The sequence below is a fragment of the Sinocyclocheilus rhinocerous genome, unplaced genomic scaffold (genome assembly GCF_001515625.1).
Source record: "Sinocyclocheilus rhinocerous isolate Xijiao unplaced genomic scaffold, SAMN03320098_v1.1 scaffold21, whole genome shotgun sequence".
Taxonomy (NCBI): Eukaryota; Metazoa; Chordata; class Actinopteri; order Cypriniformes; family Cyprinidae; genus Sinocyclocheilus; species Sinocyclocheilus rhinocerous.
The window spans coordinates 697,467-723,875 of record NW_015641422.1 but is presented as its reverse complement, the minus strand read 5'-3'; the positions used below and the strand labels follow the sequence as shown (position 1 = coordinate 723,875).

The 26,409-nt window shown below is 36.9% G+C and overlaps 1 protein-coding gene across 1 annotated transcript in view; it reads right to left on the bottom strand.

Moving 5' to 3' along the window:
• Positions 1-26,409, bottom strand: part of LOC107754786 (atrial natriuretic peptide receptor 1-like) — a 102,094-nt gene that overhangs the window by 56,633 nt on the left and 19,052 nt on the right. Inside the window, exons 3-4 of the mRNA XM_016571373.1 lie at positions 15,516-15,703; positions 11,406-11,519 (exon numbers count right to left, since the gene is read on the bottom strand). Coding sequence (XP_016426859.1) covers positions 11,406-11,519; positions 15,516-15,703 — 302 coding nt within the window. The remainder of the gene's footprint in view (positions 1-11,405; positions 11,520-15,515; positions 15,704-26,409) is intronic.

Sequence of the window (26,409 nt, the reverse complement as noted above, 5' to 3'; positions counted from 1 at the left end):
TACCAGGATGATGAAGATGAAACAAGGGTGGACATTCCAGCGAGACAATGATCCCAAACACACAGCCAAGGAAACTCTCATTTGGTTTCAGATAAAGAAAGTAAAGCTGCTAGAATGGCCCAGCCAATCACCAGACTTGAATCCAATAGAAAATCTAGAGGCCCATGGAACCTTCAAGATTTGAAGACTGTTTGTGTGGAAGAATGGGACAAAATCACACCTGAGCAATGCATACGACTAGTTTCTCCATACAGGAGACGCCTTGAAGCTGTCATTACCAACAAAGGCTTTTGTACGAAGTATTAAATAAATTTCAGTAAGCATGTTCAATACTTTTTCCCTGGGTCATTCCATTTTATTACACATAATTTAATTTCTGAACTTATTTGTTTTGTTTTCTTTGTATGTATGGATTACTTGGGTTGTTACTGACATCTGGTGAAAATTTCATATCAACAGCACCTTTAGAAATAAATTTACTGAGAAAAATGGTGATGTGCTCAATACTTATTTTACCCGCTGTATATGTTCAGCTAATTGTCAGCCTGTATGCTTCTCATAAAAAAAATGAGTGAATATGCATATAAACTGCCTTTTAATAAACAGAGTAGAATAATCATGGCTGATAGTAAGACATGAAAACGTAAAAGAAAAACAAACTGGACGGTGATACCTTTTTAAACGCACATTATCGTCAAATGTTTCTAAAATGTTTACGTACCGAGGCAGATTGCCGGCAACAGCCATTTTAGGATAGTTCAGATTTGGTCTTAGTGACTTAGGAGTCCTATTCACTACTCCTAACGTTTCACAGATTTAGGAGCTAGTTTTTGTGCTAAATCGCTTTATCAAATACTCTTAGAGCACAAATTTAGGAGTCCTAAATTTAGGACTGACACGCCCATTATTTTTAACATTTTCTCCTAAATTGGCAAGTTATGAGCTACTTTTAGCCTAATATGTTTTGTGAATACGGGCCCAGGTATTTCAACATTTGAACAGGATCTGTTGTCAGCAATGGCACAAACGTGTGTTATTGTTCAAGTATCTGTCTTTAGATCAATATGCTCAATAATGTTAATGTTTTTCTTTGACCTTCACTGTGTAGATTTTTTATTATACTGTGTTGTAAATAAAATACAAATAATTAGGGATGCACCGATAACGATATTTTACCGATATCTCGATATTGCACCGATTTACCGATATCTTGTACTCGTACTCGTTAAAATGCCCCGATAGCAAACGCCGATACCACACAGCATGTGATAAATGCCATATTCAGACAAAGAAACACAGACAACAGAACAACAGACAGCAGAATGGAGTTATTAGAGATTAAGGATGTCTACGAAGTATATGTATGCAATGAATATAATGTTAAACATTCAGTATTAACGCCTGTATAGCTGATGTGCGCGAGCTGATAAGCAAAGCACGCTGAGTGGATTGTGCGCGCGGCGGCGCAGATGCGCGAGCTTGTCGAGTGAATATACCTTTCTCACAGACATCACTGGAAAGCTTGTAGTTCGGTCAGATATGTCAAAAACAAGTAAGTAAAACAATGCACAAGTTACTTAACGGTAGGGAGGGAGGGAGAGGGGGAGAGAGAGAAAGAGAGCGAGAGAGAGACTTTGTCTCTCAGGTGTGAATCACTAAATATCCATGGCCATTGTCACTCCTTCACATACGGCCTTTCTAACACAAAACATGCTTTACAAAAGGTACCACACATAAACTTTGTTTTCTCAAAAACACAAACATGTGCATTCATACTGCTCACATATTATTGTAGCCCAGTTTGTCCTGAATACAGTCTAATCAGCCTTTAGAGATTTATATGTTTTTAAGATACTGAAAAAAACTACAACAAAAAACAAATGTCAGGGCATGTCAAAACTTCTCCAGGGACCCAAAACCCCCTCAGACCCTAGAGGGTAAAATTATAACATAATAATAAGTAATAATAACACTGCTCAACAGTCCCTAATCTGTGCTCAGATTTATTAATATACACCTGCAAATCATATTTCTCAACAAATTCTTCCAAGACCTAACTTACAGTATTGATGTCAACAAATTCAAGAAACATTTAAGGAATTTTAAGAAACATTTAAGAGAAAGTTGATATTTTAAGCACCAGTGTGAATTCCATTAAGTATCCTGAACTATGAAAGCACACCATTGAGCAATATAAATATGCAGTGCATCCTAAAACCTGATCATTAATAACTAATCTGGCTAAATTTAGACAAGGGAAAGATACATTTCCAGCCAAAAACCAGCCATCTGTCCACCTTACAAACCATCCATCCAGGCAATGCCATTACCGTGTGTGTCACACACATAACAGTGTGTGTAATTTGAAGTCAAACTGGAAAGGATCCCAGCTGAACTGAAGATTAGATTAGTTTTATTTTACTTCTAAAATCTAGTCAAAGTTTCTGAAATATCTGTCACCCTGAGCTACAGCAATTCACAGGTAGAAGTCAGTGGCACAGAGCCAGATGGTTGCTGGCAAACCCTGAGCTCCGCTGTAGCGTAATGAAACAGAGGGAAAAATGCTCCAAAAAGCCAAAGGAGGCAGCGAGATGTACAAAAGTGTGGTTGTCATAGCAACTATAGACCGAGTGTGGACTCGTCGATACGGAACATCTGTGGGTGTGCGCTAAGCTAAAGTCTAAATGAAGTCCTTAGAAATGCATATTACTAATCAAAAAATAATTTTTTATATATTTACAGTAGGAAATTGACAAAATATCTTCATGGAACATGATCTTTACTTAATATCCTAATGATTTTTGGCTTAAAAAAGCACTAATTTTGACCCATACAATGTATTTTTGGCTATTGCCACAAATATACCCATGGTACTTAAGACTGGTTTTGTGGTCCAGAGTCAGATATGGCTCAAGTGTGGTTGTCATAGCAACTATAGGTAGAGTGTGGACTCGTCGATACGGAACATCTGTGGGTGACGGTGGACTGGGAGATTACTGATCGCTGCTGTCCTGAGAGAAAGAGAACGGTGCAATAAAATGCAAATTCTGGGTAAAAGGTTGAATGGACTGAGAGAGTGGGAGGTGGGGAGGACTAGACGAAAAAATGTCATCCAGACCAAAAACAACAACAAAAAAAGCAACAGGTTGAGAGATATGAAGAAGAACATTGTGGAGACAAAACAAAGGATTGTAAGTAATTACAGATTCAGACTGAGAGATAGAAAAAGATAGAGAGAGCAACAGCATATTTACATGCGCTAAAGGACTGTGAACCACAAACAAATCCAGATAAAACTACGACAACAACAACAACAACTGAAAACAACAGTTGCCTGGATGGTTCTATGCAATTGTTAGAGTGTTGCTATGCAGTTGCTAGGGTGTTCTGGGTGTTGCTATGGAGTTGCTAGTGTTTTCTGGATGGTTGCCTGGGTGTTGCTATGCAGTTGACAGGGTGTTCTGGGTGTTGCTATGCAGTTGCTAGGGTGTTCTGGGTGGTTGCCTGGGAACTGCTGCATAGCAGTTGCCAGGGTGTTGCTATGCACTTGCTAGGGTGTTCTTCGTGGTTGCCTGGGGATTGCTGCATAGCAGTTACCAGGGTGTTCTGGGTGGTTGTTGGGGTGTTCTTATGCAGTTGCTAGGGTGTTCTGGGTGGTTGCCTGGGGATTGCAGCAAAGCAGTTACCAGGGTGTTGCTATGAGACCAGAGCGGTTGTCGTGGTGTTCTGGGTGATTGCAAGGATATTACTACATGGTTGCCAGGGTGTTGCTGTACAGTTGCTAGGGTGTTCTGGGTGGTTGCCTGAGTACTGCTTTGGATTTGCAATGGGTTTCCTATGTGGTTGTTTACTGGCTCAAATTTCCACCCCAATTTTTTTTAAATAATATTTAGCTCTCTACATGTGACCTTGGACCACAAAACCAGTCATAAGGGTCAATTTGTTATGATAGGACAATATTTGGCCAAGATACAACTATCTGAAAATCTGGAATCTGAGGTTGCAAAAAAAAATCTACATTTTGAGAAAATCGCTAAGGATGCGCTAAGCTAAAGTCTAAATGAAGTCCTTAGAAATGCATATTACTAATCAAAAAATAATTTTTTATATATTTACAGTAGGAAATTGACAAAATATCTTCATGGAACATGATCTTTACTTAATATCCTAATGATTTTTGGCTTAAAAAAGCACTAATTTTGACCCATACAATGTATTTTTGGCTATTGCCACAAATATACCCATGGTACTTAAGACTGGTTTTGTGGTCCAGAGTCAGATATGGCTCAAGTCCCTCCTTTTATGTGACTATGGAATGTTTCGCATGTTTTATCACCATCTGATTGCATACTTAGGGTTATAAGTAATAGTAGCCATAACAAGAACTACTAATGACACAATTTATCACGAACAGCAGGACATGTAATTTGTCCTTCATTATCCATAATCCCTATTTCAACAGTTTCTGTAATCTCTGATGAATGTCTGCACTTGTTGTTCCCACCATTAGATGTTTCTACATGGGAAAGCTCATTGTAGATTGAATCCCCTAAAAAGGAAGCAGCTTTTGCCACACCTACCTCCATTTGTCTTATTGTCATGCACATCACAGTGACATGGGCCATCCAATCAGAGAGCAGTGCCTAACAAAGCTTTGGATTAAAGAGAGTATTTATGGAGAAATTAGGCCTTCCATGGTGAAATGGGAAGGGAAACTTGAGACACTCTGAAGAAGTGCATAGTTCATCAAAGTAAGTACAAGGACAGAGAAAGAGAGAGAGAGAGCAAAAGAGTGATAGTGATAGAGAGAGAATGTGTTCGGCTGTAATAATATGATGGCAGTGAAAAGAACAACTAATTGGAGAGACAGACGTGTGAGCTGCGGGCAGAGGGAACCTTCCAAATGAGCTCACTACCCTGGGGAAATGGATGGATGCATCAGGCTAACAGACTAGAACAACAGACGACAGAACAGCGAGAAGAGTTGCAGGCACCTTATTAGACTTCAGAAAATAATTTGACTGTGCACAGAGCGTACAGCATATCTCATCTAATAGTTATCCATGGAAACACAGCTGCAACTCTTTCCAGGCATTGCTAATAAGTCTTGGCTGTGTTGTTTGTAGTACACACACATGCAGGGTGGCAAATCTAGATGTGGGAATGTTTGTTACTAAAGCCTGGAATACACTGCATGACTTTTAGCCAGATTTTTGCTCTGCTTTACAGTCTGGAACACTCAACGCTGCAGATTTTGGGTTGACAGACTTCACGAAAATCATGTAGTATATAATGGGCATTTTTTAAGATTCATACTGTGATTTCTTCCAGTCCAGGAGATCAAACATGTTTGATATTTTGAGCTGATTTATTGTCTTTATTTGCCATGTGTCTCCTAGCAACAAGGCACAGGTTTCTGTTTGAGTTTGTTGTGTTCAGAACGACTTTAAATTATGAAAGTGTGTGATCTTCAGTCATTTATTGTAAGATGCCCAGTTTTCCTCTGTAACGATTTACAAAGCAAGTGTACGATGCCCAGTGTTTTTTCAGATTTTAATAGTATAGTGTATTCCAGCTTTTAGTTTTAATAGTGTTAAAATTTTTACCATAGATATGAATGCATAACATTAAAAAATGCTGACCACACAAGACCTGATGTCAATTTTATTACATACCTACCTAAAAAGTGTCAGGATATACAGGTAAAACACACATATACCACAAACATTTTTACACAGATGTTATAATAAAAATATATAATTTTGTGAATTATATGATGCATTTTTGCTATACACATTAACTAAAGAGAATAGTTGTGCCAATCAGTATGTTTACATGGACAACAATAATCCGTTTTTAACACGATTAAGACAATACTCTGATTAAGAATCTACCATGTAAACAGAGATTTTTGATTACCTTAATCCAGCTAAAGTCATACTCGAAGTAAACACTAATCGAATTAAGACATGTGGAGTATTCCTATTTTAGTTGCATTATCGAAGTGCAGTATAGACATGTACAGACCTTAATCACATTATTACCGTTGTGTAGGACTTTTCGCCGCATTTTGTGACAGGATATACACACGGCAGTGGTCAACCGTTTGATGGCAAATAAAAGAGCATGGCTTCAACAACTCTGTCCTCTGTTTGCACGTATAGCATGACAAATAATTAACTGCAATTGAAGCTTTTGTAAAATTAAAAATGAAACAACCAAAACTATATGGCATCATAACGAAGACGAACTATAAGTTTATACATGAAATTCTGTCGGGACGTCGGATAGCATTGCATGGGGACATAATGATGTGTGCCATTAATCATTCTATGCACTATAACATGTAAAACGGGAACATGAAAGGATTCTAAAAGCAACGCATGTAAACACCATAATCATAACATTGTCTTATTTAGAATAAGGTAAATAATTAGATTACTGATGTCCATGTAAATGTAATCATTGTGCCTACATGAATCAAATTAATCGCACATCAATTTTGGCTGAGAAATTACCCCATAAAAAGTTATTTAAAGTCACTATTGTGTTAAATGTGAAAAGCATTGACATCACAAAATGCAGCTTTAGAAAGAAATATTTTGATCCAACATTTCATAAATAATGATAAAAATGGGTATTAAAGTTTTTTATTAATGTTTTTAATTAATATTGAAATATGAAATGATAAAAAAAAAAAAAATGAAATTATACTCTAAATATTAAACTAAAACTGCCAGTAGTTGGCAGAAAGTTACTGTCTTGTGGCGTGCACACCAAAAGCAAATGTAATTATTTGCGCGAGTAGATTACATACGAAGTCAATGCAAAGACGCGAATAGATGTGAATTCACACGGGGTGATGCGTTTGCCGCAAAAGCGCGGTATTCGCCTCAGTCGTGTCCTTCGTGCAAGTTGAAAAATTTCAACTCAAGCAGAAAATTCACGACACGTTGTCACGCAAGCCAATCAGCGAAGAGCGTATTGACAAGTCCAGTTGTATCAGAAAATGGAGGAGAGTAAAATATAATTTTACTCACGCGAGTGACACAAAAAACATCTGCCAAGTAATCTAGAGCAATAACGTGATGCGAATAAAAACATTGTGTAATGCTCTCCTTCATTTTCTGATACAACCAGACGTGTCAAACCGGACGTGTCAATAAGCTCTTTGCTGATTGCTTGTGGAATAACGTGTCATGTGAATTTTCTGCTTGCGTTGAAATTTTTTAACTTGCGTGAAAGACGCGATTGAGGCATATATCGTGCATTCGTGGCAATCGCGGCACCCAATTCACATTATTTGCATTGCCCAGTGACGATTTGCATTGAATTTGTATGTAACCTACTCACGCAAATAATTAAATTAGCTTTTAGTGTGTACAGGTCTGTGTATTACAGGTCTGGGTGGGGAGGGGTGCATTAAATGCATTAATCATTTCAACGCATTTTTCCCATAATTAATTGCACCAAATTAATGTTTTAAATTAACAGCCCACTTAATAAAATTTGACGCTTTTGAGATTGCATGGAAAACAGCAGCTTGGTCTTTTTGCTTAAGTTATGCTTTTGTGTTCTATGGAAGGAAGTCATGAGTTTTAGACAAAAGGGTCAAATAAATCATAAATAATAATAAATAATAATAATATGAAAAATAAATCAATAAATACATGCTTAGATGAATTAGCACTAAATAACCCACAAACTCAAACAACGATCCAAAGAACCTATTATGCAGCATGACACTACTTGGTGAATCTTCCGAGAATCATATAAAGAACTCAAGAGCCCTAAAAACCTAAAAGAAGATTATTTTTCAAATCTAAGGTGCTAGAAAGAACCCATATTTCCAAAGAGTTCAAGGGAAGCAGAAAATCTCACAGCCAACAGCGAAGAAATGTATCTGGAAAGGACCACCATTATTACAAGAGATCAAATCAGAACCCGTTCCTCTAGAACAGTGATGGGCAAACTTGGCTCTTCCAGGCCACTTTCCTGCAGAGATTTGATCCAACCCTGATAAAACTCACCTGCCTGTAGCCTTCTAGTAGTCTTGAAGACAATGATTAGCTGGTTCAGGTGTGTTTGATTAGGGTTGGAGCTAAACTCTGAAGGAAAGTGGCCTGGAAGGGCCAAGTTTGCCCACCCCTGCTCTAGAAGGTCATTAGTAGGTGTGTTGTATAAAACACTCAATAGCTTGTAGTTCAGCTTCAGAGGATGGGTGGGCAGGAGGCTCATTCAGGGCTTACGTCTTTACCAGCCCTGATCTGATCTGGAGTTAACAGACTCCTGTGTGGTGACAGACTCGCACGAGGAGACCTGCAGCTAAGGGTAATTACCACTCTTCCCCACTGTCAGTGAAAGGTTACTCATCCTGCACACATCCATTGGGGGTTTTTCTGGGCGAGTACCGGGTGACATTTACTGTCAGAGCACAAACAAGCAGAGCCAGCAACTTCAATCATCTCTGACTAATAACCACCATTTCAGTCATCTCAGTTTCGGGGGGCCAGTTTCCCTTTCTACCCCAAAACCTCTGGAGAACCTAAATATAAAGCTTTCTTCCCATGAGACTTAAGTTGTGATTAGTTGTGATATTCTGTGAGTGAATATTGTGCCACAAATAAAAACACAAAACGGTAAATTCATTAAACTATAGCAAAACTTTGACATGCAAAACATTTAATTTAAACAAATATACTCATTCACACCATAGTCCATCTTAGCCAGGTTCAACACATGCAATTATTATTTCATCACAAAACGTAAATATATAATCACCCAGCTCTTTGAATATACAAGTAGGTAAAACTTTATCTGCATATACTCACATAGGCCCAGTTTTACTAAACAGGGCAAATTAGCGCGATAGCGCAATTCCAAAAACAGCGCCGATGGATGTGTAAATTTCTGCGGGTGATGTACTAACAACGTGCAAATGATCTAATTTACATATCGACCAACGCAATATACCAAGCGCAATGCAAATTAGAGTAGTCGCAAATAAAGAATAAAGAAATAAGCTACAAGTACGTTCAAAAGAAATGGAGGCCAAAAAATGAAGGGATGCATGAAGTTTTGATAGACCTGGTATTGCTTGTCTCCTAGTTGAGGGTTCCAAGTCACTTTTATTTCCTGAAGCAAATTTAAAATAACATGGCTTGGCAAAATATATGTTCGGATAATGTGTTCTTCTGGCATTCCAAATAAATTAATACGTGTGGAAAAAAAATCATCTCCCTTCTACCACACGCTCTCTGTTCTCTGCGGTGCCTCCTCCTAGCAACAAAAATTGCAGCCCTTTCAAGCGCAAAATAGTTTAAGACATGCTTTTTGGGGCGTTAAACAATGGCGCAAATACCAGTAATTTGACGAGCGCAAACGTTAGTAAATCGCGTTGCGTGATTCATTTTTATACTCTCCTCCTATACATTTTGCGTCTGAAAGGGAAACTCCTACAAATGCATATTCAATAATTTGAGTCACAAAAATAACTTTGTCCACGCCTTTTCAGCACTAATTCTTCACTGAGCATCTTTAGTAAATCCTGACAGTACTATTTTAACGCCAAAAGACGGTTTGCGCTGGCGCAAGCTGTTAATAAAACTGGCCCATAGGGTGATACTATATAGCAAATCTTACCTGCTTGATTGCTTGTCTTTTCGTAAAATGTAAAATATATTATGGTCAACTCTAATCTGCTAAATATTTACATCATAGCTTTCTCTGTATGTGTATTGTGAAAAGTGCTATACAAATAAATGTGACTTGACTTGGCTGATACAGGTTGCAGCAATCATTTTTAATTTAAGTGTGGGCAAAATATTTATTTCTACGCAAATGAGGCATAATATAAAATGCACCAGATTCCCAAGCATGCCTTGTGCGATATTTCAGTTTATTTAGTAAACAGATTTTTATTTACAGGTGCATTCAGTAATAGGGTGACCATACGTCCTCTTTTACCTGGACATGTCCTGGCCGGGATTTCTAAATTGCCTGAAATTTCAAGGGTTTGGCTTTGTTTTACTGTTGTTTTCATAGTGGTTTAAGGTAATAACTAAAAAGTTGTTTGACCAATAACACGCAGACATTGTACATAATCAACCAATAGTGGTGTGTGAGAAGGTGGGATCTACAGAGAAGTCATTATACAAATTTATGTCCTCATTTGTCACAAAAACGCGCACACACACACACACATAATGTATGAGGATTGTAGAGAATGTGTCAATAGCAAAACAAAGCCAAAACCTTGACATTTTAGGCAATTTAGAAATCCTGGCCAGGACATGTCAGGTCAAAGGAGGATATACGGTCAGCTTATTCAGTAAGTTTTTGCTTGCAACTGCATCTCACCCGTTCCAATAGTACCAGTGGTTCTGGACTCTATACTGACACCTATTGGCCCGGATGTATGAAGCTTGTTCTGTAACCATTGCAGTTTCACAACTGTTTGCTTTGTTCTTTTTTTTGACAATGTCTCATCGAACATACATGCATAATGGACAATTTTGGATTCAACCACAGTTTTTTCCATGGCTCATGCTGATACGCGGCTCTGACTGTTTGTGCTTGGCACTTGAAGTTGCAGCTTATATTGTCAGTCTGTGGTGTGAAAGCTGTGGGTCATTGCAGTTTGTTTCATCACTCCAGCAGGGATGCTTGTTTGGACATATATTTCCCCACTCATTCTTATTAAGTTTGGACCGGTGGATCGCACACATGCTGATGCATGTTATCAGTCTCACTACTTTTGGCGTTTAAAGAATCAATTCAAGTGTCTGGAGTTTGCTGCAACTTTTAAAACCTAACACTCAAAACCAGCTTGTACGCGGAGCAATTGCCCTGTGCAAATTGCAATCAACACTAATGTTGTAAGTCTGTGCCTTTATCTGATTTACATAATTACTTTAGTGAATTGGATGCTAAAACAATATAGAAAATGCATGCAAGTAAACAATGCTATAAGCAGGCGCAATTCATTCTAAACCTTGGGGTAATTCTTCATGAGAACATCCCAGAGGTGAACTGAGAGTTAGTGTGCAGCTGTAATCTATTAAGACAAGGTGAAATGTACTGCGTCTGGAGAAGCCAGAGAAACCATTCTCATTCTTGTTTAAGCTTCAAAGTCACTGGGGTCTTATGTGTGCACTGGATTGACATTCATTCAACATGGGAACCGTGTGGTTTCAAAAACTCATCAGGAATGAATTTCAGAACAGAAATCTCATTCCAGTGGTTTGGTCTCCAGAGATGGGTCTCAAAAATCTGTTTACAATCAGTGCAAGACTTTACTGCATTTATTTCTGTAATAAGTACTCTTTTTAAAATTATACTAAAGTGTACTTCTTTTATTTACAAGTATATACGTACAAGTACAAGACAATTTGATGAACTCTTACCAGAGAATCTTCCACACTGAAGTTAAACATGTCCATGGCATCTGTCTTCAGTTTGGACACAAAGTCCTTGTACTCGGGGTTCTGAGGCTCTCTGTAGGTCAGGATCTTCACGCTCTGTGAGGATTCAACACAAAGGCAAATTTTGAGTTGTATAATGTACAAGACAAAAAGTGCTCATTCATTCACACTGGTTAGGATACACACCTATGAATCACAGCCAAACAGAACATTTCAGCTAATCCAGTCAACAAATCAGCTCAAGGACAGATACATTAAGTGGTGGAGTTTGCATAGTCTTTATTGACTTTATTTATTTATATAATTTGCTGTTCTTTTGTGCTGTTCAAACCTGTAAAGCCTAACATATGAAACAGTAGTCAGAAAAATATATTTTTTAATGGAACCATTTATTAAAAAAGTGTGTTTTTTCTTGAGTATCATATTTGATACATCAGGCTTTTATGGCTCATATAGTATGATGTATTGAGAATATGGAGCTCATACTCAAGGAGAAAAAATTACACCTACATTCTATTCAGATCAAAACTGAGCAAAAATATGCAATTTAGTGGTATTTGTATGGCCAAAATCATTATATAAATCAGTAAAGATTTCACAGTAAAAAGACACATGAACCACAACCGGAAGGTGGACATTTTTAGATTATACTAAAAGGTATCAGACAACAGAATGCATAGAGTAGATTCTGTAGGAAACTTTTCAGCAAAGTTTGGTCAGGTTGATGACCTAAGAGACTGCAGAAATGTGCGTATCACATATGATACAGTAGACTTTCTAGGGTTAAAGATAGATGGTACCAGCAAGAGGAAACCTTCACCATGAGAGACAACAGTATGTGTATGCAGATGTGTGTGTGTGTGTGTGTGTCTAACAAAACCAATTCTGTCCAGGGTAGAGGACAACAAACAGGACAGCAAACACCACTAATGAATATTCAATTATTTCAAATTGTTATTGTACATTAAAAAGCACTTTCCTAAGTAGTGCTTTTTCTTTCGGCTTGTTTGGATGTCTGCTTTTAAATTAAAAAAGGTGGCACAAACTAACAACAGCTCCCGCCACAAAGCCTGTAGCATTTGTTTTCGCTCTTTCATGGTCACCTCCTCTGAGAAAATGTTTTTATGTCATCCATTGATGTCCAATTTCACAATAATTCCAACTGTTTTGTGCCAATTTCTTTTGCATCTGTGCCATAAACTGCCAAATTACGACAATCTGAGTGAAAAGGCTATTGTCTGAAAATTGGGAAGCATGCATTCTTACATCTTTAAACTCAGAAAAAGCCACCATGGTGTTTCACTTTGTATCTGTCCTCTGAAGTCCTCTGAAGATTGTGTATAACAGATTATGATTCATGTGAAGTGGACAGGGATATGGGAGCTGAAGCTGATGATAACAGAGTGCTTCTGAAAGATTTTCAATAGCACAGAATGACAAAATAGGCAAGCAATACTACAAAACGTTACAGTGATGTAAATATGATTTTCAGCAAGAGCTTTTAAAAAGATTTTCCTGCCTGAAACAATTTTCTCTCAGAAATTGCTAGTAAAACTAGCAATGTGAAATTCTGAAGAAGTATTTTCTTCTTTTCTTTTTCTCGTTTTATTTACAACTTACAACAAACGTGAATCTTTGTATGTTACTCACATATTATTGGCAGTTATTGTCCCTTGTTATATATCAGTGTTACAATAATAAGACCAAAATGTGACTAAAAGTCTTCTTTTGTTTGTTGGTCTGTTGTTATTTTGGTGGTCTAAATAACTGATTCCCATTCAGTGGTATGTGTACCTCATTGCGTACTTACGTAAGTTCCAGTGGAGCTCAGAAAGATGTCATTTTTACTCTATTAAATAGATAGATGTCTGTCTGATGGTTATGGTTTCATGTTAGCGACAGGTTGCTATTGCCCAGATGTTAATGTTTGTGATTAAAGATTACAAGACCATATGAATTAAAAAAAAAAATGGTTGCATGGATAAATCATATATAATAAAGATTGCAATATTCCATACAAAATTTTAATTGTGAATTTGGATTGCATGGTGACTTTAAAGCTAGTGTCAGTCTTAACAGAAACAAAATTAACAAAATGAAGCTTTCTCATGACTTTGGCCAACTGCTTGATGAGCATGTTTGCTTTGCACTGCAGTCTTCAGCTTTTATTACATAAATGTCCAAACACAGAACAGTCAACTCTGATGCAAACAGTTGATGAAATCATTTGCTGTACCAACTGTTAGCTGTATCATGAGCCTAATGGAATGATTCCTGTCTGTGGGTAAGTAAATGTCAGCTCACCACAGCTGTTAGTTAATGCCAATGAATGTTAATAGACCCTCTGCGAGTCTGTGTGAGAACTCATTATAATGCAGTTCCTTAGAGTGAAAAAAACCTAGTCCTGTCAGTCACAACACATCTCTATTCAGATTAAAGGCATCAGTTTTTCAGGATTTTCCGCCCATATTATCCTCCACAAGGTGAAACTCTTTAGTTTGGTTGCACATAAAGTAATAACACCTCTCTTTATCAAGCTGTATGATATGAAGCAAGGATAAGCAAGCTGAAAATCAAAAATAATTTTATATATGCATTCCTGAAACTCCTGTGACTAAATTGACAGTGAGATTCTATGAAACCTTCAATTTTATAGGTAACGACTTTTATGTAATCATCTTTCCATTTTAAAATGAGCTTTTTAAAGCAGCACACACACATTTCAATCAGTTACCTGCAGTGACATTAACTGCTCCAAAAATATGTTCAAAAGGATTCAGATAGCTAACAGAAATATGTGCGATATGGTCTTGTTTCAGCCTAAATAAACATTTAGAAAGTTCATTTTCAGGCACAGTAGGGGGTGACGTTTGGCAGTGAGCCACATGAAGACATGCAGCCATGCGACAACCTTCACTAGCACCTCCAGAGCTGTCATATTTCCGCATATTTCAAATATCCAGTCATATTTCTCTGCGACCTTGAGCCAAACGCAGCATTGTCTGATTCTATCTGAAAAGGGGAAACAGCTGCAGCTGGCTACTAATCACATCAACAAAGATCTGCACAAATATGTTTTCGCAGTGAATATGCCTATGCATTTCCTTCAGAAAACTGTGGAGAGTGTCAGGAGTGTTATGGCTCACCACTGAATCTACCTACCTACCTACCTGGTTATTTATACTTTTCCCAGATTGCAAAAATTAAGCAAAACACCGGACAGAAAAAGTATTCTTTTAACAGAGAAGCCCTGATTTGGGGATTTGAACTTTTGATATCTGGCAACCGCATACATGAATGCTCGCATAGCAGAAACATGTCCACAATATTTTGTCTTCTTTTTTGAAGAAAGTTTTTATTTTTAAAATACATTTTAGTCTTGTCTTTTATCATCAACGATATTGCATGTTGATATAGTAACAGTTATCGTTTATTGACCTTATTGTCATCTCGTCATCGTCTCAATTTAATCATGGGAAAAAAACTCGTCAACGAACATTTTTCATCATAGTTTTTGTTAACAAAATTAACGCTACCACACACTGTCGTCACGCATACAGTATGTAATTATATTATTACTGCACCCAATAATGATGTGAAACGCTGATGTTTCAAATGTTAAAAGCATATAAAGTGAATAAACTAGTCTTAATCAACTCACCTTTTTACATAAACCATGAGAAACTCATGACTCGCGACTAAACAGAGAATCATTATCAGACTTCTACTGTTGATATAAAACTGCCATCGGATCACTGCTATATTTCCAATACCTTTTTTGTTATACTTTATGCTTTTCAGCAAAAGACATCAAAAACATATAGTCCTCAACATGTTGGACAGTTTCAGATGGTTCAGTCCGATTTGGTGAAGTGGTTCACCAAAGCAGTTAAGATGAACGATTCATTTGTGAACCAGACATCACCAATGAACATTAAATCAGAGAAAAAAAATATAGAATTTTCATTTTTTTTAAGTTAAATCCATAAAACCTAAAATGTTGCTGCTGTATCTTTTACAGCAAAATAATTTTCTAAACATAAATTAGACTTTTTTTTTTTTGTTTTTACAGTGCATGTACATCAAACTCACTTTAAATGCCTTCTTGGCCACATTGTCATCAGCATCTCCACGTGCCCATGGTTTGGCAGGTTGGCTCTGCAGGCTGTATCCAAACAGATCGATGAAGAAGAAGGCGTACTCCTCCTGAGGAAAACCCAACCTCAAGAACTCCACCATCAGCTTGCGAAACGTGTCCCACTTGCAGCAGACATACACCACTGCAAACACAAGATAGGGAAACTCAATTATCTGCCTTAAGGATACTCATTGAGAGGAAAAAAAATGTTCAGACTTAATGAGAATTCAGTCCCGCTTATTACTACAATGGAATGTGCTTGTGTGGCAAATGAGCTTTGGTTTGTACTGCAAATGCAGAAGCACCTGAAAGTCTGACACTTTAATTTGCAATTAGGCTGAAGGTTATCAACAGCTGACGATCTGAAACTCACTCCAAGAGCCGAAATGGAAGTATAGCACAAGAGGATATTGTGTCTCCAAAGCTGTACAATGTGGGATTTTCTGATCTTAATTTTTAGGTAATTGGTAATTGATTAGTTATTTTTAAATGATTTTAATTTGGTTACAAATGCTAAAATGAGTTTGCATGCATTTTGTTGCTGAGGAAAATACATTTTTATGAAACATTTTTAAAAAATGTACTAATTTAGGCAATGGCTGCAGGAAAAATGATATAATCTCAGATTTGATAGTTAAACGTGCATATTAATGATTTCCACTCATACATGTACAGGAATGCCGTGGGATCTTCTGAACTCCATTATTAGTTCTGTCTCCATTATACTGCATAAAGACAGAATATTTGTCCATATTTATCTAAAATGATTTTACTAAAGTGTTAAACTCGCATACAAATACTAGCTCAGAATAATAGTAATCTATATTATTAATAATTTATTAGATCATCTTTTTTATCAATGAAATTCATAATCACATTTGACTAAACAAATCAATTGTATTATTATATTTTTTTTTATAGTGATGTCAAGATGCACTGTTTACACATTATTTCCACATGGTTGGGAGCAAGTGTACATTTTAATGCACCACATATCATTTTAAAAACACATTTTCATGAATTTTTGAATTTACACAAAGATTCATTTTGTTCTTGTTTTACTGAGAGAAGTCCCTAATGTATGCAATTTGCTCTTCATTATGTTGCACTACCACTAAAAAGCTTGTTCTTTGCCAGTAAGTGAAAAACAAAAAAGACTTGAAATTGCCCAACACATTCATTTTTTCTAAACTTCTAAACTGCTAAGTAGACGCTTCCTAGGACTTGCGAGCAGAAGGGTTTGGGCTATGACTGAGTCAAAATAGTTTCAGGATCAACAAAAGATGTTGTTTCAAGAACATGTACTTGGGTAAATCATGTTATGCAATGAACATCTGTCACAAAAATTATACCAAGCACTACATGTTCCAAGGTTTACAGCATCAAAGTTATGTTTATTATTATTATTTTGCTAGTTAATAATCTGCAGGTCTTTCTGAAGGTAAGAAGTGAGGATTTTTTGCAAGTGACCAACAAAAAGACGGCAACAAGACACATTATTCTTTTACAGCTGACGTGTTTCTGCCGCATTGGCGTCACTAAACAGACGTGCAATAATTGTTTTCAGGTTTCTCAAACACTCCCATCTGCCACTGGTCGCACAAACAAATTCCTGCCCCAAACTCACACCACTGGTTGAGACAATTTTGTTTGCGATACTCGGACAAACAAAAGCAGAGTTTTAGTAGTGCCGCAGAGACTTAAGGCCGTTCACACCAAGGATGATAATTATAACGATAACTATACATGATTATCATTCAGATTCTATAAGAATAGAGTTGTCCACATGACAACCATAATGATAACAACACAGCGGAATGACATCATTGGAATTCACGTTCGTTATAGCTGTCTTTATAGTTGTCTCTACATCTTATTCTGAGATAAAAGTATTTTAACATTCAAGTTAACATTTAATTTTCACTGCTTTTAATGAACCCTTCCAGAGAAGGATTTGAGGTTATTGCAGTGCAGAAGGCATTGGATGGCAGGTAACATTTGAGTCTGTAACAGTCACTGAAGCGCAGCATATGTCAGGCATATGAAGCAGTGCAGTCAGGGAATCATGTGCTTCATGCTCCTAAATGCCAAAGAGGGGTCAGATCGTCACGGCAATTACACACAGACCCGCTCCTAATGATGAGCTTGATGAGGAAGAGAGGTGAGGTGTTAATTACAACAGTACCTTTAAAAAAACATATAGAAGGCACACATGTTCAGAATAGAATATTACTGTGCTGGATAATGTGCATCCCATGTCTATCTGTCTGTCTATCTGTCTATACAAACAGATAGAAAGACTGTCTGATAGACAGAAAGACAGGACAGAATGATCGACAGACAAATGATAGAGCAATAGATAGATAGATAGATAGATAGATAGATAGACAGATAGACATAGACATACATAGCAATAGACAGAACAACAGACAGACAGAATTATAGAATTAGATAGAATTACAGACAGACCCAGAAGACATACAGAGCAATAAATGAATGACAGACAGAATGATTGATAGAATGACAATCAGACAGACAGAGACAGAGAGAATGACAAACATCAGAGTGATAGATAGAACGACAGACAGACTGAATGACAGATAGAATGAGACATACACACAGACATACATAGTGATAAACAGAATGATAGAACAACAGACAGATAGAACTACAGACAGAGCAACAGACAGGTAGATAGATAGAATGACAGATAGAATGACAGATAGATAGATAGATAGATAGATAGATAGATAGACAGATAGACAGATAGATAGACAGACAGACACAGAAAGACAGAACGACAGACACAGAAAGAGAGAATGACAGACATCAGAGTGATAGATAGAACGACAGACAGACTGAATGACAGATAGAATGAGACATACACACAGACATACATAGCGATAAACAGAATGATAGAACAACAGACAGACAGACAGAGCAACAGACTAGAATGACAGAAAGACACAAACAGACAGACATAGCATAACAATAGATAGAATGACAGGCAGAATGAAAAATAGAATGAAAGACAGACAGCGATAGATAGAATGACAGAATAATAGACAGAATGATAGACACAGACAGAACGACAGACAGAGAATGACAGACAGACACAAACAGACATACACAGCATAACAAAACGACAAGCAGAACGAAAGGTAGAATGACAGACAGACATACATAGTAGGGATGCACAATATTATTGGAACGTTATCAGAATCTAATCTAATCTAAATCTAATATCGTGCATCCCTAATACATAGCGATAGATAGATCAACAGACAGACAGACAGACAGACATACAGAGCAATAGATAAATGACAGACAGAATGATTGATAAAATGACAATTAGACAGACAGACAGAATGATAGATAGAATGCCACAGACACGGAATGACAGAACAACAGACACAGAGAGAAAGAATGACAGACATCAGAGCGATATACGCCAGACAGACAGACAGAACGATTGATAGAACAACAGTCAGACAGACTGAATGATAGATAGAATGAGACATACATAGCGATACATAGAATGATAGAACGACAGACAGACAGAACTACAGACATATAGAGTGACAGACAGACAGAATGACAGACATACAGAAAGATAAATAGAATGAAGGCAGACAGATAGATAGAACGACGAACAGACAGACAGATAGATAGATGGATAGATAGATAGAACGACAGACAGACAGACAGACAGATAAAATGACAACCAGACAGAATGGTAGATAGTCTGTTCTATCTATCTAGACTTCCTATCAGCTGTTGAAGTCTTTGAAATCCTCTGCTATCATGCAGTAATTTTATAAATAATTGATCATGGAGCAACTCCCCGTGACAGAAGATAAAGTGCCGTGTCTGTTGCTATGGCGCTCGGAAAAATACTGCGATACTCGAGTGAACCAGACTGATTTATGTCCAAACTCACAGATGTCATAAAACCTAATCACATGCCACAACAATAACAGAAAGCACTTGTGTCTATCAGGTGTGCAGCATCAGTGCTGCAGTGAGAGATTCACAGCAGGTGGGGCTTAAATAACAGTGACAGATGTGAGAGCTCTCGTTATTTCGGATGAAAAGGTTACCAAACAGGACCACACACAGCTCTTCATTTATGATGCACTGGGAAGCACCCATAAGTCATTATCCTCTATAATGGGCCCAATAACAGTCTGGTCTTCTCCACACATATGGAACTGGAGGAAGAATGGAACAGAAGAACCTACATGAGAGCTCTACATCCCCTCTCATGCACTATGAGTATAGCTGAAGAGTGGAGTCTTTTCTATAAATCTATGAGGTAGCTTGCGTTGATGATTTTAACATTGGCCATCTTGTTCTAATTCTTGGAAACAGTGACTCTTTTCCAAGGTTTAATACACTCATTTCTTGGAAAAGAATTCAATTATGCACTGTGCCACTACATGTCTCCTTCACCTTTACGTGTATCTTTCTTTCCTTTTATATTGAACAGACTTGTTTCTTTCCCAACAACACGACTCACTCACCACATGATTTTTATTTTTTTTCCCCAGAACATGCAGTAGAGATTGGTCTGTTTTTGGCGCGGGTCATGGATTGAAATATTTATGGTATAGTTCACCCCAAAATTTAAATTTGCCGAATTTACTCACCCTCTGGCCATCCAAGATGAGTTTGTTTCTTCATCAGAAAAGATTTGGAGAAATTTAGCATTACATCACTTGCTCACCAATATATTCTCTGCAGTGAATGGGTGCCGTGAGAATGAGAGTCCAAACACCACAATAATCCACACCACTCCAGTCCATCAATTAACATCTTGAATTGAATTGAAAAGCAAATCCATAATTAAGATGCCGTTAACTTCAAACCAGTCCACTATCCATAATATTGCTTTTTCAAGTGAAACAATCATCTTGTCTGAATCAGGAGAGAAATATGCACAGACCAAGCACCGTTTACAAAGTGAAAACAGTCCAATACAGTTATTAACAAATATATTGGTGGATTTTAATGTGAGAGAACAATAGAAGATGGACTTTTTCACTGGAGGAAGCGTTATTATGAACTCATATTTTAGTCAGAAGCGAAGGTTTAAAGTTAAAACATCTTAATGACGGATTCATTTCTTACAAACACAGCTTTTCACTTCACATGATGTTAATTGATGGACTGGAGTGGTGTGGATTACTTGTGAGTTATTGTAATGTATTTATCAGCTGTTTGGACTCTCATTCTGACGGCACCCATTCACTGCAGAGAATCCATTGGTGAGCAAGTGATGTAATGCTAAATTTCTCCAGATCTGTTCCAATGAAGAAACAAACTCATCTACATCTTGAATGGCCTGAGGGTGAGTAGATTTTCATTTTTCATTTTAAACTATTCCTTTAAAACTATTTGCATCATTTGTCAACAAGACATAAAAACATCATACATTATCAAAATAGTCTTCCTTTCATTCCTTTTGTTCATGTTGACAATGGTCTGATGTACTTGCAACTGTACTGTATGCATTAGACGACAAGGCTGCTTGCTAGGTTTTGGAACTGAGCATTTTTTGTGTGTGTGGATTTTCAGGGAATGGCTTGTTAGTGGTAAACATTATCTTTAGTTCTAACACTTTGTGTCATCTTGTGATTATGTGATCATAATCACCGGGTGACAAATTAATTAAGATAAATCTCCACTCCTCATTCCACTAATCAACAGGCAATCAGAATCACAGCCCAGTCAAATGCATTCAGGGCTGGAAGCTATTCTGATGTAATTTCCCTAATGGCGATGCCCTGGTGAAAATCCAGTTTAATTGTTGACTCAGGCTCAGTCAGTATTTAAAATGAAATGGATCACTACCTATTGCATTCTACAGTGTATTTTCTAATAACAGAACCCAATGATAAATATTTCAAAAAGGCACATACAGTATTATTTTTTAAACCAATTGGGCTGCAAAATTCTTTATTTTTGTTTTCCCAGTACAAACCTGACTTAGCCATATTTGCTGAAGTAATGTGGCAAACGTACAGCAGTAGGTCATCTGGTTATTTCATGCATACTTTGCTGTTCAAAAGTCAATATGATTGTTTTTTTTAAGAAATTAATACTTTTATTAAGCAAGAATGCATTCATTTGATCTAATGCTGTTCTTTTGAACTTTCTATTCATAAAAGAATCCTGTAAAAAAGAATTGTGACATGCCTTCCAATACAATATGATGCAGCACTACTGTTTTCAACATTGATAATAATAAGAGATGTTTCTTGAGCAGCAAAATCAGCATATTAGAATGATTTCTGAAGAATCATGTGACACTGAAGACTAGAGTAATGATGCTGAAAATTCAGCTTGGCATCACAGGAATAAATTGCAATTTAAAATATAGGCCTATTAAAATAGAAAACAGTTAATTTAAATTGTAAATTTTTTTTATTTTTGATCCAATTAATGCAGCCTTGGTGAGCAAAAGAGACTTATAAACATTTTAAAAAATCCTACCGACCCCAATCTTTTGAACGGCAGTGTAAATAAATATGCTAGTAGTATGCTATTCCGATAAAAAGCAATTTAGCCAGTGCTGGTAATCATGTAATCTCCCTTTCCATAAAACTATCTAATAGGATCTCTTTGTACCCTTAAACGATTTTGGCACAGCAGACCTCCCGTATCTGCTGAGAACTATTTGATATAGTTCTGTTTTTCCTTCATAGTCATATTTAATGCAAGAAGACAGGGCTGGGAACAGTTTACGACATGACTGACAGAAAAATTACCTCTCATTGTTTTGCATTGAGTTCTTCTTTTTTTTCATTCCACGCTGTCGCTGCTCTCGTCAGATTGATTCACTTCACATAAACAGCTTTTTTTGCATGTTTATTCTCCTGAAGTCAGATAAAATCAAACTGAATATACCTCAGACGACCAGCCAAAGGTAAAATGATTGAACCGGGTCTGTAAATCTGACAGATCTGCCATGTATATGGCCCCTGTGAGAAACTGCATCAAAAAACCTTACAGAGAACAAAAAACTCAGACAAAGATATGAATCCAAACGCAATATTTCACATCAAGCGCTCTCCTCCCCCACAATAATTATGTTCCCAGGCCATAAACAAGTCTTTATATGCCAACTCTGCTAATCAAATCTTGTATTTTTAAGTCAGTGTTGACAGATGAATGTTTGGGGGAGTATTGTCATGGTCGTTTTAAAAGGCTCCTTATTATAGAGGGGCTTTACCAGTCTGTGCTCCAACATACCTGCAATGCCCACCCATGAGAATACACAATACACATGCTTTGCCAAGCACTGACTTCATCTAACATTCATACAAGTTCTGTTCCAATCAGGGTTATTATAGTTAACTAAAACAATAAAAAGCATGTTCATTAGTTGAAGTAAAATGAATGTTAACTGAAATAAACTAAAATATTAAACTATTTTATTTTGGACAGTTGCAAGGGCAACATGTTACATTATTATTTAGTTTCACACTATTTACTAAAATAACTAAATTTAAAACGGAAATGACAATGACAAAACACAAAATCACTAAAATGAACTAAACTGGAAATGTCAAAATTAGGTTTTCATTAAATTATTATTCTATAACATTTATCATTTACTTGTCTATCATCTCTAAAAAATATCTTGGCAAAATTCACTTGTTTAGTGCAGAAAAATAGCATTTTATTGCAGGAAGCAGAAAAGACTGTGTCTTTCTCTTATATTAAGAACGCGCTGCGGAGGTGCTTTCTCTTAACAACACAAAAGCAGTTAACCTATCAAAATAAACCACGTTAACATATATAATAAAGGTGTATAAATGCACATTTCCCGCCAGTCCTGTGTAAACTACGGCATGCAAAGTTTATTTATTTATTTTTTAATATCGTGAGATGGCGGAGCAGAAGAAAACAGCGCAGTCTGAAGTAGCTGCTCAATTAAACGATCTTGCTCGTCTCAGTCTGCTCAATCTTGGTGATGTCAGTGCCCTAAATGATGTTATAATGGACTATTTCACATCCAGAGATGATGGATCGGATGATGAAGTTACTAAAGAGGAGGAGTCCGATGACAGTCTGTTATATGCACAGGTGCGCGAACAGTTGCGCTGCGCTCGCTTTTCTAAATGTAAACTACAAGGTACACTATTCGTGCTATCTAAACATACAAGGGGTGATCAAAAGTTCAGCGACTATGCCCATGATAAACAACGTAAAACTGTCCTCTTCAGGGTAATGTTAGTTTGCGTAATGATGCAGTATAGCGCTCCTGACAGACAGCTCTCGTTAAACCCGTGAAGTGAAAGTGAAACCTTAAAGTGAAAGTCTCACTTTAAACCCATTTTTCTCAAAATTCCATTCCTGAGAATCATACCTATCAGCCAAATTCAGATAGCCATAACTTTTGTTGCTTTAAAGCTATGAACGCAAGAACGCAAAATAAAAACAGTTTTGGAAAGGGCTTGAATCCAGCTTTCATATGGTATCAAAACCTAAATAGGTAAAAATTTCACCATGTGTTGGGTTTTCCAAGATCACATCACATATACACTGCTCAAAAAATTTAAAGGAACACTTTTTAATCAGAGTGTAGCATCAAGTCAATTAAACTCCTGGGATATTTATTATTATTATTTTTTAATTTGCTTTAAACAAACAGGGAACATGTCTGTTTGTGTAATGATGCAGTATAGCGCTCCTGACAGACAGCTCTCGTTAAACCCGTGAAGTGAAAGTGAAACCTTAAAGTGAAAGTCTCACTTTAAACCCATTTTTCTCAAAATTCCATTCCTGAGAATCATACCTATCAGCCAAATTCAGATAGCCATAACTTTTGTTGCTTTAAAGCTATGAACGCAAGAACGCAAAATAAAAACAGTTTTGGAAAGGGCTTGAATCCAGCTTTCATATGGTATCAAAACCTAAATAGGTAAAAATTTCACCATGTGTTGGGTTTTCCAAGATCACATCACATATACACTGCTCAAAAAATGTAAAGGAACACTTTTTAATCAGAGTGTAGCATCAAGTCAATTAAACTCCTGGGATATTTATTATAATTTTTTTTAAATTTGCTTTAAACAAACAGGGAACATTAACAGCCTGTATATTAAATACTGCAGTTGTAAATGTAGACAACAGGGTTTACACAGCCATCATTTGAAAATATTGTATACAAAGTGATCCGCTAACTAATTAGCTGACTACATATGACATGCAGATGTATGTATATACCCATACACACACTTTCACATGCATCCAAACACCCATATATATATATATATATATACACACACATACGTACATATACAAATTCCCAAATGCATTTACACCCACATGGCACTATTAAGATACTTGACAGTGAAATAATTTAACTGACTAAAACATAGAATATACGAATACAAGAAGTTACTAGTGACTATTACACTTCTTATCTCTCAGGATACTGCTTGTTCCCTAACATAAACATAAGCAAGAACTAAACAAAGGCCATAGTACAATAACCTAATTGTCGGATATCTTATAATTCTTTGTTGAAGAATTAAACAATATATAAAATTATTTAAAACTCTCAGAGTGCACCCCTAATCTTGACCCCTATGCCAATATGAAGTTATAAATCAAAATTGTTAATTAAGGATTTTATTGGGTTCCATATTCTTGAAAATATTTTTTGTCTATCTGATATCTTATATCTCAGCTCTTCTAGGGGTAACACATAGCTTAGGTCTCTTAGCCAAACTTCGAATACAGGCACAGATTCAGACTTCCATTTCTGTAAAATTGCCTTTTTTGCTAAGATCATGCATAAAGAAACAGATTGTGACACATATTTACTTCCTATATCTGAGGTATCTCCAAAAATACCCAATTTTGGCTCAGGTGACACATTAATTTTATATGCCTCTGAAATAAATCTGAATATACTTTGCCAGAATGGTCTAATTTTATGACATGTCCAAAATAAATGAGACAATGTGCCTTCTGAGATTTTACATTTGTTACACTCTACAGGCTAGACAATGGCACCCTGACTACCATTAGGTATCGGGATGAAATTCTTGGACCCATTGTCAGACCCTACGCTGGTGCAGTGGGTCCTGGGTTCCTCCTGGTACACGACGATGCCCGGCCTCATGTGGTGAGAGTATGCAGGCAGCTCTTGGAGGATGAAGGAATTGATACCATTGAACGGCCCCCACGCTCGCCTGACCTAAATCCAATAGAACACCTCTGGGACATTATGTTTCGGTCCATCCGACAGCGCCAGGTTGCACCTCAGAGTGTCCAGGAGCTCAGTGATGCCCTAATCCAGATCTGGGAGGAAATACCCCAGGACACCATCCATCGTCTCATTAGGAGCATACCCCGACATTGTCAGGCATGCATACAAGCATGTGGGGGCCATACAAACTACTGAGTACCATTTTGAGTTTAATTTAAAAAATTTAAGTGATTGCGCCGGCGCCGCATGCGCACACACAGTTAAGCTTTGCTACCTTGACAATGCAGCCTGTTCATTATCATAATAAAATACAGTCAGTCAAACATATGGGAAAAAACTATGTAGTAAAAAAAAATGAAGTAAAAAATATGTAGTAAAATCTGTTAAGCTGTTATTAAGTGTTATCACTGTACCGCCGTGATGTAAAAAATTTTGTTTTACGTGGATATTGGAACGCGAGTGAAGTACATAATAAATAATAATTTGCCATTCAAATACATCGCGAATACGGAAACATTTGATTTTGTGTGGAATGAGAGACCCAACGTTGGTTTCAGTTTCGTTTTAACCTAAATTAATTCGTTTTGGCTTGTCGTTTATATTGCTATAGCTTCTTATATTTT